This window comes from Muscardinus avellanarius, assembly GCF_963383645.1.
Source record: "Muscardinus avellanarius genome assembly, chromosome: 5".
NCBI lineage: Eukaryota > Metazoa > Chordata > Mammalia > Rodentia > Gliridae > Muscardinus > Muscardinus avellanarius.
The window spans coordinates 49,739,234-49,754,642 of record NC_137790.1 but is presented as its reverse complement, the minus strand read 5'-3'; the positions used below and the strand labels follow the sequence as shown (position 1 = coordinate 49,754,642).

At 42.6% G+C, this 15,409-nt stretch overlaps 2 protein-coding genes across 2 annotated transcripts in view; one reads left to right on the top strand and one right to left on the bottom strand.

The window, feature by feature from the left end:
* Nucleotides 1–8,690, bottom strand: part of LOC308263482 (cell cycle control protein 50C-like) — a gene marked incomplete at both ends in the record, with an annotated part of 34,292 nt that extends 25,602 nt beyond the window's left edge. Inside the window, 2 exons of the mRNA XM_080696498.1 lie at nt 3,056–3,166; nt 8,505–8,690. Of these exons, the coding sequence (XP_080552624.1) occupies nt 3,056–3,166; nt 8,505–8,690 (297 nt within the window). The remainder of the gene's footprint in view (nt 1–3,055; nt 3,167–8,504) is intronic.
* A 1,210-nt stretch (nt 8,691–9,900) lies between these two features.
* Nucleotides 9,901–10,152, top strand: LOC308263742 (small ribosomal subunit protein eS27-like; the record flags this gene model as incomplete). The annotated part of the gene is made up of 1 exon (XM_080696784.1): nt 9,901–10,152. The coding sequence occupies one exon, from the start codon at nt 9,901–9,903 to the stop codon at nt 10,150–10,152; it is 252 nt and encodes an 83-aa protein (XP_080552910.1).
* Between the last annotated feature and the right edge of the window lie 5,257 nt (nt 10,153–15,409).

The following is a 15,409-nucleotide window of genomic DNA, read 5'->3' as shown; positions in this document are numbered from 1 at the left end:
GGCTGCGTCACAATCGGCAGAGAGCAAATGGGCCAGGCTCATGGAAAAGACCAATCACATGCCCCACACAAAGAGGGGAAGTCCCCTGTTGATCCTTGACTTTAGAAAACATGAAATCCACAGGGAAAAAACTGCCGTACATTTTCATGGAAGCCAAAGAGAGAATTCTCCTTAATCAGAGTTATACATCCCCATAAGTGACTGAAGAAGCAGGCAGAGAGCACTTGCACGCTGGGAAATGGAGGGTTTTAATCACCTATTTTAGAGGTCCTCTGTTCAGGATGAAGGCAGCCAAGATCATGTTTTGATTATTCTTGGAGGCACAGTTTAATGTATGGCATTTCTTCAAACCAGTGGCACTTTGTGCAGGTCCCTTTGTTTAAGACAGAATTTCAAGGGGATTCTTTGTCTAGGTTCCAGTGCATGTAATGTGTGGTAACTAGAATTGAAGGCCCTGTGTGGTTTATTTATTTATTTATTTTTAATAAAAAAACTCTGCCTGAAAGGAATGGTTGACTATTGGTAACACATTATTTGTTTTTTTTTTTTTTTTTTTTTTGATACTGGGGATGGAACCCAGGGGCATTCTACCTCTGAGTAACACCCCCAGGCCTAATTTTTATTCTTTATGTTTTGAAACAGGGTCTCACTGAGTTGCAAAGAGCCTCACCGAGGCTGTCCTTGAACCATGATCCTCCGGTACCCTCCTCCTGAATGTTGGAATTACAAGCGTGCGCCATCATGCCCGGCCTTTTATATTCTCTTTGAAGAACACAGACAGGTGGAAATTTCTTCAAAAATGTAAGTATTATGAATTCTCAAGAGGGAAGGAGGGAAGAACAAAGAAAGGAAGGAGAGACAAGAAGTAGGAAGAGCCAGAAAGGGAGAGAAGGAAGAAGGAAGATCTTAGATTATGATGCTTTATTTGTGTGTTTGTTTTGGTACTGTGGATTGAACTCAGGGCCATTCTACCTGGACTCCCAGCCCTGTTTTATTTTGAAATGGGCTTGCTAAGTTGCCCAGGTTGGCCTCAAACTTGCAATCCTCCTATCTCAGCCTCTCAAGTACTGGGATTACAGGTGTGTGCCACGGGGCCCAGCTAGATCACAAAGCATTCTTAAGAAAGTGTTAGCTGATAGGAAGTTACCAAAGAGACCCATCATAGGAGTCCTTCCTCTCGGAAGGAGCCACCTTAGTGTCCTTGTTCTGCTCAGCGCTGGCTTGTGGGGCGCTGGAAACCATGGCCTTGGTGCACACACTTGATGTTAGAGCATGGCAATTGGGGCCATCCCTCAATTACACTCCTTGAAGTAGATCTCAGAGGAGACTTTTCTGTGGCCTCCACAGACTTAATCAAATGAAGAGTACCTTTCCTTCAACCCCTCAGAGGTACTTCAAGGCCTGCTCTGTCTCGGGACTCTTCACCTCTCCCCTTGCGTTAGCCTCCACATTGACCTGGCCCCCTCCTTCCCTTCAAAGATGACTCTGCGTGACATGAATCTTGGTCCAGGCAGCTTTCCTCTTGAACTTAGGGCCGTTCTACCTCCAAGCTGTACTCCCAGCCCAACTTGCTAAGTTTCCCAGGCTGGCTTTCCACCTTTAGGCCCTGCTTCAATCTGAAACTCAGCTGGTCTCCAGTCAAACCCATCAGCATCTCCTGAAAACCGTCCTCACCTCTCTCCTTCCCTTCCTTCCTCTCCCATCTCCCTCCTTCCTTCTCTCCTTCTCAGGGTCAGAGCTATCTCCTGGCCTGCAGCCCTCCCAGCCTCCACTGAGTCCCCCATTGTCTCCTCCACAGGTGTCCCCTATAAATATCTTGCCTGTCTAATTCTGTCTTTGACTAATCTGAGTCTTTAATTAGCCCAAGAATAGAGACATTTCTTTATTATTTCTCACCTGAGTCTCTTTGTGATTAGGTAGTTGTATGTAGAGAATGACAACTTGGGATGGGGGTGAATTCCAAGGAGGGCACCATCATCCGAGACCCTGATATTAGCTTACTCAGTGGGCTTTGGTCAAATAACTTGGCTTCTCGGCCCTTTAATTTTCTTGTTAGAAAATGAGACATTGAATTCAATGCTCTCTAGAGTCCCCTCCTATACTGACTCTGGAATACAACCTGTTTGATTGAGTGTAAGAATTATGCCATAAAGTTGGGTAGGTAAAGAATCTTATTTCTTTTTTCTGGTGGTGCTGGGGATTGAACCCAGGGATACTATACCTCTGAGCTACACCTCCAGCCCTAGTTTATTTTTATTTGGAAACAGGAGCTCACTAGGTTGGTGAGAGTCTTGCTACTTGCTGAAGCTGTCCAACTTTCGATTCTCCTATCTCAGCCTCCCAAATACTGGGATTACAGGATTGTGCCACTATATCTGTCTAGGTAAAGAATCTCAAAACTTGTGGGGCATGGTGGCACACACCTGTAATCCTAGTACTTGGGAGGCTGAGACAGGAGGATCCAGGTTCTTAGCCTCAGATACTTAGTGAGGCCCTCCACAACTTAGTGAGATCCTGTTTCAAAATAAAAAATAAAAAATAGGGCTGGGGGTGTACCTCGAAGATAGAATGCCCATGGGTTCCATCCCCAGCACCACACACACACACACACACACACACACACACACACACACACACACCCCACATAATGAATCTCAAAACTTAGAAATAGAGCTGGGTGGGGTGGTGCATGCTTGTAATCCCAGCATTTGAGAGGCTGATACCAGAGGATCTCAGGTTCATGGGCAGCTTCAGCTACTAAGTGAGGCCCTTCACAACTCAGTAAGACCCTGTTTCAAAAATGAAAAGACTAAAAAATAGGGATGGGGGTGTAGCTTGGAGGTAGAATGCTCCTGGGTTCCATCCCCACTTGGAAACAAAAGATAGTAATACCAAAAAAAAGGGTGGGGGGGCATGATGTCAATGCTTTATAAGCACTGTCAGCCCCGTCCTGCTTTGTTTTTCAGTTTTCATTTTGGTCATGAATTAAATGGCACCTGAAGTTACCCTGGAGAGTTAAGTAGCACAGTCAGTGGAACGCTCCAGTCGCACTTACTTCCATTCTGTATGGGAGGTAGAAGGGAATGGAGCAGCTGCATTGCTTGTCAAAGTTCAAGGCATTTTCCCGCATTTCAGCACAATTTGCACATGTTTTTGTGTAATTAATCTGTCAGGCAAGTAAGAGAACAATTCTTAATTTAAAAGTTACTTGAATTCAGATCTTAAAATTTAAGTCCACCCGAGTCTTCAACCTGCTCTGGCCCAGAGCCTCTGACAGGACTGAAGCGCCATCCCGCCTTGCAGGGCCAGCATTTCTCCAGTGTTTGGGAGCAGCAGCCTTCAAGGACTTCAATCTGCCACCTGGCTGGAGCTGAGTGTTTCTGTTGCTTGCCTCGTGGCCTGCTGGGGGGACAGCTTGCCTCTCCATTATAGAGGCATCACTAGGAAGGTATTAGTCAGTGCCTCATGAAGCCTGGGCTTATGGTCTGAGTCTCATCGGTGCTGTGGGTGAAGTCCCTGCACTGTTTGTCCATTTTCCTGTATGGAAAATGTTCGTACTAATGAATTGTTTTACATAATATCCACAGGAAGATACTAAGAAAATCACCACACACAGATTAAAAAAAAAGTGTTTCTAAATATGAGTACTGGCATACATGCGGTGATTCTACCTTTAGAAAGGTGTTGCATTCCAGATGAATGAATTGCAAAACTCTGGGAAATACACACAATGGAATTCTACTCAGCCATAAAGACGAACAAAATCATACCATTTGCAAGATGGAAAGTCCTGGAGAGCATTATGTTAAGTGAGACCAGCCAAGCACAGAAGGAGAAGGTTCATATGTTCCCTCTAATATACCCAAACTAGGGAATGTAGAGGACACCAGTGGTACTCCAGGTAATGGAGGGGAAATACCAGCAAAGCTTGAATGGAAAGATAGGGGAGGAGGAAGACTGAACTTGATTAATGAGGGTCCACATCCGAATATGTGTAAAATTATGAATATGGCATGGTTACCCGGGACAATCATTGGTGGGAGGAGGAAGGGAAAACAGGGGTGGGGGGGGGAGGGCACCAAGTATAGTTTAAATGTATACCATTTATGTTCAATAAAAAATAAAAAAAATAAAAAAATAAAAAAAGTAAAAGAAAGGTGTTGCATTCTGCCGGGTGTGGTGGCGCATGTTTGTAACCCCAGCATTTCAGAGGCTGAGATAAGAGGATCGAGGTTTGTGGACAGCCTCAGCTTCTTAGTGAGGCCCTTGCAACTCAGTGAGACCCTGTTTCAAAAATAAAGAATAAAAAAATTGGGCTGAGGATGTCACTCGGAGGTAGAATGCCCCTGGGTTCCATCCTCAGTACCGCAAAAACAAAAATAAAAACAAATAAAAGTCAAGTTCTGTGGAAAAATGGTATAATAATAATCTTTTAAAAAGTGTCCTGTGTCCCAGGTAGGTGACTCCTGTGACTCTGGCCCTCTGAGGTGTGCAGATGCAGCTGGAAGAACAGAAAAGAGGGGCGGCTCGGAGTCAGGGCCCAGGGTTGCGACCCAAGCTCTCCTTGGCTGCTTCTGCCTTCCCCTCCTCGTGTGTGGAGGACTGGTCTTGGGAGATCTTGGGAGTGTGGAGGAGCAGGGGAGAAAGGGAGTTGCTTCCTCCTAGGTAGGATGCCAGTGACATATAGGACTCTTTGGGAGAGAGGACTAGCAAGAAATTTATTTATTCATTTATTTTTTTCATTTGCAGTACTGGGGTTTGAACCCAGGTGGTGCTCTACCATTGAGCTACGCCTCCAGCCCTTTCAATTTTTATTTTGAAGCAGTGTCTTTGTGAGCCCTGGAAATTGAGATCCTCCTGCCTCAGGTTCCTCTTTGCAAAGCCTGGCCCAAAGGTAAAGCGTGACTACTAAAGATCAGCGGAAAGGCTACCACTGCACTATTTACTTAAACCTCTCTTAATTTCTTATATGTTTATTTATTAGTGGTGCTGGGGATGGAAACCATGTATTTCACATATGTCAGGCAAGCACTCTACTATGGAGCTTCATCCTCAGCCCTTTAAACCAGCCTTTAGCTGGGCGTGGTGGCGTGCTTGTAATCCCCGGGCTTGGGAGGCGGAGACAGGAGGATCGCGCTGGCTTAAGAGACCCTGTTTCCAAATAAAAAAATATAAAATAGGTCTGGGAGTGTAGCCTAGAGGGAAAAGGGCTTCCAGGAACCCCAGTATCACCAAAAAGAAAACAAAAACAAAAACCCAGCCTTTATATATACAGCATAGCTGGAACCATTATTCTGAAAATGATAGTTATGGTTTTTCTGTTTGTAGAACTACTACATTTCTATTTATAAGAAACGCTAAAGAATAGGGCTAAATTCTAACTTAAAAAAATTCTACCAAACTACCATAGAAGCCAGGGCTTCTAGTTCAACAGCCTGGACCCTGAGTGAAGCGCTGACCTCCCGGCCCCATGTTGTGCTTATCATCATTTAATGAGGCTATTCATCCATCCGTGAGGTCACTGCAGTGTTACAAATTCTGTTTCACAGATTCATTGTTGTTACTGGGGATGGAACCAGGGGCATTCTACCTCAAATACACCCCAGCCCTTTTTATTTTGAAACAGGATTGCACTAAGTTGTAGAGGGCCTAAGTTGCTGAGGCTGGCTGCAAACCTGTGATTCTCCTGTCTCAGCCTCCCAAAGTACTGGGATTACAGGCATGTGCCACCAATACTCAGTTCATAGATCCCATTTTGAGTTATAGCCATGTTGAATTAGAAAATGTTTCGTGACCAAATAATTTTTGAGCAGATGGTATCTATATTGCACTTTAGCTCTGAATATTTTGATGAAGAAAACATATCCCTAATCTCCTGTCTTCATAATGACAGCACCCTCAATTGAGCACTTAAATGAATAAATCCGTGGCTATAAAAAAGAGGGGAGATCATGATCTTTTCTTCATGGAGAAGCAGGAATTATCATCCTTGCTTAAGTGAACGGTGAAGAGGGTAGATCTCTGTTGAACCCCAGGACTGAGTGAGAAGAAGAAAGTCCAACTCAGAACTCTTTTCTACCAGGTCTGCATTGGATTGCCCCGACTGGACTGTGCACGTCACCTTATTACCTGATACCGCCCAATAGAATACAAACGTTGGTCATAGCCTCCGCATAGTTTCTGGTTTTCTTGTATAGAAGTAAAGGGTTAGAAGAAATCCTATCTGAAAACATTTTTTAAAAATCTACTGGAAAATATCCTTAGTCTTCAGGATATAAAAGCACATTGTCAACAGCTATTTTCAGAGTGCACTTATTCCACACCACTGATGGAGCAAGGTCCCTCTTTCATGTGTGAGGTAACATTATTCAGCAATGGCTACCTCTCTTTGAAGACTGTACTCCACGACTGATGAAGGTGGGTTGCTGGAAAGGGAGGAAGAACCAGAAAGAAAGGAGTAATAAAGAAGCAAATAGGATGAGCTGTTCTTGGAAATCAGTCAACCTCGTAAGGCCATGAATTTGCTATTCTGGCAGCAAGACACATTTTATTTTCTCCTGCCATTTTGGCTTTTCTGCACCATGCTGACATCTGGTGAGCATTCATGTATCACACTGGAGAACTCAAAAGGGTTTTGAGAGAGTTAACTCATGGGAAGATAAACTGATGGAAGCTAGAGAGGGAACCAGAAAATCTAAGTGGAGAGGTGACAGCGCAGTGTGCACTGGAAGCATGAATTCATTCAACAAATGAGTGCTGATTATGCCCTGGGGAAGGTGCAAGGAAGGGGTTGGGGACACAGTGCCCAGGCCCCCATGGCCAAGCTACCTTGTGCATAAGAAGGTGACCTCACTCCATCACCGACTATTGGCTGAGGCCACTCTGCAATTGTCTATCAAGAGAATGTTTTTATCTCAAGGAGTCTAAGAGTAATTTTTCAATTCGATTTTTTTCAAGAGGCTTTCTATATGCATGGCATCTGCATTTGTGGATTCACTAATCACAGATTCAAAATATTTTAAAAAAAACGGTGGCTGTACTAAACAACATATTTTTCTTGCCATTGTTTCCTAAACATTAAGTATAACAGCTATCTACACAGGATTTACATTGTATTAGGCATTGTAAGAAATCTAGAGGTGACAAAGTACACAAGAGGATGTGTGCAGGTTATATATAAATACACCCTCTTGACGAACCAATGTTGTGAAGACATGAGGGATAACTACCATTTTTTAGGTTATCATTAGTTTCCTGAGGGCAGGAGTCAACTCTTCATCCTCATCTGCATACCTAATTGAACCCTGGGGCACCTTCCAAAACTCCTAAATGTTAAGTCAATGCATTCATAGTAACTTTGCAAGTAGTTATGTAGGGAGAGGCAACAGATCATCCTTCTGTGGGTGCTTTCGGAGTGGAGGTCATTCCATCTGGGATGTTTGGTCATCTGCTAAGAGTTGATTTGGAGGAAACATGCATTTACTTCATTAGGCTGAATAAAGGCATGGCCAATTCTTATCCCCCTCCCCTGACCATTTTCTGTGATTCTCATCCTCCAACAACTTGTTAATGGAATTAGCAAAAGGCTTGTGCTCCAATGGTGTGAATTTAGCCTCCTCTTTTCTCATGCTGAATAGAAGTTGGTTTATTTTACTAAGCATTTTTAAGCTGCTAGGAAGGTTTGCCTTTCCTAGGTCTCGGAGGGAGTTCATTGCAAAGGGAAGGACACAATCCTTGAAAGAAGTAAAATTATCTCCATTTGCAGATAACATGAGGCTATATACAGAAAAAAAAAAACTAAAGACTCCATAAGAGACTGTTAAAAGTGATAAGCAAATTCTGAAAAGTTTGCAGGATACAAAATCAACACACAGAAATCAGTAGCATTTTACACAACAACCATGAACTTGCTGGAAAAAAATAGAAAAGCAATCCTATTCACAATGGCTGCTAAAAAAAAATCATAATACCTTATTCCAAGACATACAATAGTACTAAAGTAATCAAGACAGCTTAGTATTGGCCTAAAAACAAACCCATAGACAAATGGAACAGAACAGAGATCTCAAAAGTCAATCCACACATCAACAGTCAAGTGATTCTCAACAAAACCTATAAAAATACACATGGGAGAGAAGTCAGCTGGGACAACAGGATATCCACATGCAGAAAAATAAAACCTGACCCCTATTTCTTACCCTATGCAAAAATCAACCCAAAATGGTTTAAAGACCTAAATGGAGGACCTGAAACTATGAAAACATAGAGGAAATATTTTGAGATCTTAGTATAGGCAGGTTCAAGACCAGCCTCAGCAATTTAGTGAGACTTTCAGCAACTTAGTGAGATAATTTCTATATAAATAACAAGAAGCTGAGGGTGTAGCTCAGAGGTAGAATGCCCCTGGGTTCCATCTCCAATACCAAACCAACAAACAATCCCCAAAGAAAAATATGTAAGAAGAAACAAACCTCTATTTCAAAAAAATGAAAGATGAGACAAACCTCTACTTCCTGGACATTCCTTGAGGACAGTATAAGGATGATGCCCATGAAAATGCAGAAAAGTCCTGTGCCGAAAAAGATGGTAAGGACTTTCTGGGCCGAGAACTGCAGATGGTGGGCAGGCAGCTTCTGCTGCTTCATGGCCGTGTTGTCTGGCAGTCTGGACAGTAGGTTCTGATGTTCCATCTCCAAGATGGTCCTGTGGGTGACTCAAATATACTTTCGGGATATTGAAAACATTCCTACTCCTAGTAATACCACATAACATTCACACCAAATGAAGAATTACGGGCACCTTCATTTGAAGTTACAAAGTCTTTTCTGCTTCCTGGACAGACATACCTGATATTCACCAATTCTTGTCAATCAGCCCTCCCCAAGTTTATTTTACCGAGGCTCACAACGCCTGTTGTGCTAAATACCATGCCTAGAAGGGACAGTCCCTGGCAATGTCTGCAAAAGCCAGTATCTGGCAACTTTTGGAAGCAGTCACCATGGGCTGGTTCTGGGATTTGGTGACTAAATTAAATCAAGCCCTTTCTGAAACAGGAAACATGAATTTGTCACTGAGAGCCTGTGTACAGTTTTGGAGATTGATGTAAAAAGTAAAAGTTAGGCCTGTCGGCTTTTTTTTTTTCCAAGTATGGCTCTCACCTTATTGGAATATAAACAAATTGGAAAAATGCTCTCAGATTAAGCTAGCTTTGGTATTTGTGATGGGGGAGAAAAAAGAGGGAATTGCAGAACACAGATGTTTAATTTCAGCAACTTCTAATTTTTTTCATACATAAAAAAAATCCTGTAGAAAATGTGGATTAAGCTGGGCATGGTGACGCATACCTATGATCCCAGTATTTGGGAGGCTGAGATAGGAGGATTGCAGGTTCAAGACCAACCTCAGGAATGTAGTGAAATGTATTTATTTTTTTGTGCAGTATTGGGGATTTAACCCAGGAGCTACACCCCCAGCTCTATTTTTTATTCTTTATTTTGAAGCAGGGTCTCACTAAGTTGCAGAGGACTTTACTAAGTAGCTGAACCTAAAACCTTTCTGTCTCAGCCTCTCAAGTACTGTGATTACAAGGTTGTGCTACCACACCCAGCTGTAGTGAGACTCTTAGCAACCTATCGAGACCCTATTTTATTTTATTTTATTTTTGTGGTACTGGGGTTCCTGGAAGCCCTTCTACTCTGGGCTACACTCCCAGATCTATTTTATATTTTTATTTGGAAACGGTCTCTTAAGCCAGCGCAGCTGGCTTCGAACCTGCGCGATTCTCCTGTCTCTGCCTCCCAAGCGCGGGGATTACAAGCGTGCATCACCACGCCCGGCTGAGACTGTACTTTAAAAGCAAAAAAATAGCCTTTTTGGCGGTGACAACCTCCCTATGAGAACATGCCTCTCACAAAGGATCTTCTTCATCCCTCTCTAGAAGAGGAGAAGCAAAAACACAAGAAGCACCTGGTGCAGAGCCCCAACTTCTACTTTATAGACGTGGAATGCCCAGGATGCTACAAAATCACCACAGTGTTTAGCCAAGCACGAACTGTAGTTTTGTGTGTTGGCTGCTCCACAGTCCTCTGTCAGCCTGCAGGAGGAAAAGCGAGGTTTACAGAAGGATGTTCCTTCAGGAGGAAGCAACACTAAAAGAGAGTGGGAAACCATCCCAATAAACACATTTTGGATATTAAAAAATAAAAGCAAAGTAAGAAAATGGCTGGGGGTATATCTTGGAGGTACAATGCTTCTGAGTTCATCCTCCATTACCCCTCCAAACCCACTTTCCTAATGTGGATTAAAACCTCTCTTCTTACTTCTCTCAGTGCAAGAAAGAAAAACAATCGATGTTCAACCCTGCAATATGGTAGTAGGCTTGATGTTTTTTTCCCTCTTGTTAGCAATCCAATAACATTTTAATTTGGCTGTTAACAATTAACACTCTTTTAAGAACTGGCATTAGGATGTAGAAATTAGGATTTTAAAAATTAGCATGTGCCTTTCTAAGCTTCCCCTTTTATTAATATTAGGCAAAGAGGTCATGCTGGACAGTTTTGTGTCAAAGAAGGCAATGGCTTTGGCAAAAGTACATGGTGTAAAAGAATTCCAAATAAATCAATGCTTACAGTAGATTTCCAAGTCAGAGTCAAATCTTCCTACTTGGAAAATTAGAAAAAGGCACAATACCAGTGGGAACAATTCAGCATGCCCAAAGAATCTTACTTGGAGATACTGATGGCACGACTGATGTTATCAGAGCTTGGGCAAGACGGCGGTAAGCACGTCTAGTTAGTGTCTGCTATTTGTTTCATGTAATAAACATAGTTAAGACCTTGTGTTTACAAGGCAGTGGCAGGCTATGAGATTAGATTAGATGTGTAGGTCTGGCCTATAGAATATCAGGTATACTGTTATTTAGGTACTTGCGTCAACATTGGGTGGGAGCAACTAGAAAATGCTTGGGAAACTGCCATTCCTGTAACAAACCAAGAGGAATAGGATTTCTTAGGCTTTTTATTTATTTTTTAATTTTTAAATTTTTTTGGTGGTACTGGGGTTCCTGGAAGCCCTTCTGCCTCCGGGATACACTCCCAGACCTATTTTAACATTTTTTATTTGGAAACAGGGTCTCCTAAGCCAGTGCGCGCAGCTGGCTTCGAACCCGTGCGATCCTCCTGTCTCTGTCTCCCAAGCGCGGGGATTACAAGCGTGTGCCACCATGCCCGGCTCTTAGGCTTTTTATAAAAGAACAAAATCAACTAAGATCCCAAGATAAAGTTTTCCACTTAGTTTATGAATCATGGTTCTCCAGACATATAGAACCAATAGATTATATGATTATATATATAATCACATGTTGTATATAATGAATATATATAAAATAAATTATATGTAACATATAAATAATAAAGTAATATAAATATAAAGCATACAATATAAATAATATAATATAAATTAACAATCTAATATAAAAAGTATAATGTAGCTGGGTGTGGTGGTGCACGCTTGTAATCCCAGTGCTTGGGAGGCGGAGACAGGAGGATCGCACAGGTTCGAAGCTAGCCACGCTGGCTTTAGAGACCCTGTTTCCAAAAATAAAATAGGTCTGGGAGTGTAGCCCGGAGGTAGAAGGGCTTCCAGGAACCCCAGTACCACAAAAAAGTATAATGTAAATAATAAAATATAACTATAAATATTAAATAGTATTTACACCTAAGAAATTAGCTCACACGAGTGTAGAGTCTACAGAAACTGCAATGTCCTATCTGAGGTCTGAAGGAAAACAGCCTGGAGAAGACTCAGGAAGAGTCAGTGTTTCAGTTGGAAAGCGTTGGGCAGAATTCTGACCTGGGGGAGGGTCAGCCTTTGGTTCTGTTCAGGTCTTCAATTGACCGAATGAGGCCCACTCACGTTGCGGTAGGCTGTGGTACTGGGAATAGAACCCAGGGGCATTCTACCTCTGGGCTATACTCCCAGCCCTATTTTATTTTTATTTTGAAACAAGGTCTTGGCTAGGTTCATGAGTCTCAATACTTGCTGAGGCTGTCCTTGAACCTTCGATCCTTGTAAGTGCAAACATTACTGAACAGTGTTCTTGGGAGATACTAAGATACACATTTTATATTCACCTATCTCTCTCTTTCAAATAAACTTTCTTCAAATTGCAAATATATTTCATAAGCTTTGCTTTTCAGTACTTGCAGAACAAGGTTCCTCAGCACTATGGTATTTTGAGCCAGGTATTTCTTTGTTGTGGGGCTGTAGAATTGTAGAACATTTAACTGCATCCCTGTTCTTCCTACCTGCTAAATGTCAGTCGCTAACCACTAGATGCCAGCCTCAGCCCTTTACTCCTCCAGTGGCAACCAAACATTTCCAGGTATTGCAAATGTCCCCTGGGGGCAAAATTTCCTTTCTGAGGACACTGGAATGATACCTGTGTGACAACTTGCTAGCAGCGGTTATAGCATCGTTAGAGATTTGAGAGTGAGGTTTTAAATTCATGCCTTCATTTTCTTTAACCACACATGTAGGTGGCCTTCCCAGGCATTACAAGTCATTCTATATATTCAGGTTGCCTTTATTTCATTGTCTTTCCTTTGAGCTGCAAATATACTAAATATAAATCCAGAATCAGGAAGTGGTTTTATGTATAGGGGATATTCACACACCTGTACTTATATACACACATACTGTTCATGATGGTTTACTTATTTATTTTTTTGTTTCGGTAAGTCAATAGCAGCTTGGTGGGTTGTTCTGGATTCGGACAGAAACAGACTGCAACATCTTTCCTTTTTTGGGGACAAAGGTACTGGGGATTGCACCCAGGAACGTTCTACCTCTGAGCTACATCCCCATTTCCCTCTTCCCTTTTTAAAACTTTGAAACAAGGTCTCACTAAGTTGCTGAGTCTGGCCTTGAACTTGTGATTCTTCTGAGTCTCCCAAATCCTGGGCTTACAGATATACACCACTGTGCCTGGCACAGAGTGCAACACTTTTTTTTTTTTTTTTTTTGGTGGTACTGGGGTTCCTGGAAGCCCTTCTACCTCTGGGCTACACTCCCAGACTTATTTTTATTTTTTTATTTTGAAACAGGGTCTCTTGTCTCCGCCTCCCAAGTGTGGTGATTGCAAGCATGCACCACCATGCCTGGAAGACTTCAACATCTTAATTTGAAGATTTGTTCTCTTAAAAAGTCATACTTGAGCTGGGTGTGGTGGCACACGCTGTAATCCCCGTGCTTGGGAGGTGGAGACAGGAAGATCGCACAGGTTCGAAGCCAGCCTCAGCTGGTTTAAGAGACCCTGTTTCCAAATAAAATATAAAATAGGTCTGGCTGCTGGGCGTGGTGGCACACGCTTGTAATCCTCGTGCTTGGGAGGCCGAGACCGGAGGATCGCGCTGGTTCGGAGCCAGCCACGCTGGCTTAAGAGACCCTGTTTCCACATAAAAAAGTTAAAAAATAGGTCTGGGAGTGTAGCCCGTGGTAGTGTATCCCGGAGGTAGAAGGGCTTCCGGGAACCCCAGTACCACCAAAAAAAAAAAAATAGGTCTGGGAGTGTAGCCCGGAGGTAGAAGGTTCTATCCTCAGTACCACCAAAAAAAAAAAAAAAGTCATGCTTGATATTTTTTCCAGTTTAATCTAAGACATGTCCGTTGACAGGAAGTTAAATGCCTGTATTGGGAAGATGTGGTTAATTTTCTTTCTGTCCATTGGCCAAGAACATCTCAGTTGTTAGGGACAAAGATGAAAAAATGGTAGGGTTAGGTTTAGCCACAGCGTGAATGAAATTCCATTCTGTGGTGGCTCCTTTTTCTCTTCAGGTTGCTGGGCTCTGGTAGGGATCCTGGAGAATGGAGTTCATTCCACTTCCCTCTGAGTCCTTGTATGTGGTTTTCAGCCTGCACAGGTGTGTGGGCAGTAAATGATTCGTGTGCAGGAGGGGTGATTTTGCTGTATTTTGTTAGCTTGTGAGCCTTGTTTAAAACTCCACAGCTGGATGTGGTGGCGCACAACTGAAATCCCAGTATGTGGGAGGCTGAGATAGGAGGATAGTAGATTTGGGGACATCCTCAGCAATGCAGTGAGACTATCATCAACCTAGTGAGACGCTGTTAAAAAAAAAAAAAATAGAAAGGGCTGGGGGGTGTAGCTTGGAAGTAGAATGCCCCTGGGTTCAATCCCTACATCACAAAACAAAAGCAAAAAAACCCAGAAAACAAAACTTTATAAAATTAAAATGCAGAATTTTATATAGCTGTGATAGCATGTGTTTGCTTTATTATCTTATTTGTAGTGTGCACTTGAGTCTCCAGACATTCCTGAAGTGAAATGGGAGGCTTGGGTTTGACTTCTGGCTCTGTTATTTTGACTAGTTACTGTCCCATCTGAAATTCAGTTTTATTGTCTATAAAATGCAAATAATAGCTATATTGGAGGCGGGACTTGGGTGCTGAGGAGGCTTCCTGGGGGAGTGTTGTGGGGATTATATATGGTCCCTAATTCCACTGCTTCTGGTCTCCATGATGGGAAAGCAGAGCCCTTGCACAGTCTCTTTCTGCTCCCCACGCCTTACCCTGAGCTCCTCAGACTTTACCTGGCCTAACAGACTGAACACCTCAAATATCCAGAACAGTGAGCAAGCAGGTCTTCTTTCCTCTAAGTTGTGGTCGGGTGTGTTGGATCACAGCAGTGAGGATGCTGATGGAAAGAGCAGTGGATCCAGGTTGACACCACTGGTTGAAGCCACTTCACAGTACTTGTCCCCTGATCTGATACACTGAGAAGGTCACACCAATACTGCGGTTCTGGTTAAAAACTGGATGACTCCAATCAAATCATAAAAAAATAGATAAAACCCAACCCAAGGGACATTCTAAAAGGGCCACAGATGTGAAGGTCATTTGAGAGGATGGAAGAATGAGGAACTGTCACTGTGAGGAGACGTAACAACTAAATGCTCTGTGGTATCTGGGACGGGAAAGGGAACATCGGTGGAAAAACTTGTGAAATTTGAATAAAGTCTATAGTTAACTGTAATGTACTGATGAATTTATCTACTCCTGGGATTACAACCCTCATAACTCAATTATATCAACCTTGAATATTAATCAGTGGGCTCTTTAGAGGGATGTTTTATATCTAACTATAACATCTATAATCCCAGTGACTTGGAGGCTGAGACAGGAAGATCGCAAATTCAAGGCCAAATTGGGAAAATCTATCTCAAAATAAAAATGAAAATAAGGGCTGGGGATGTAGCTCAGTGGCAGAGAGCCCCTGGGTTCATTTCCTAATACTGCTCTCCACCCCCCACAAGGAAAATAAGGAAGATGGGTGAGTTACCTTGTCTTTTATATGTCTACAAAGCCACACACATTTTGGTTCTTCCTAGGTACCA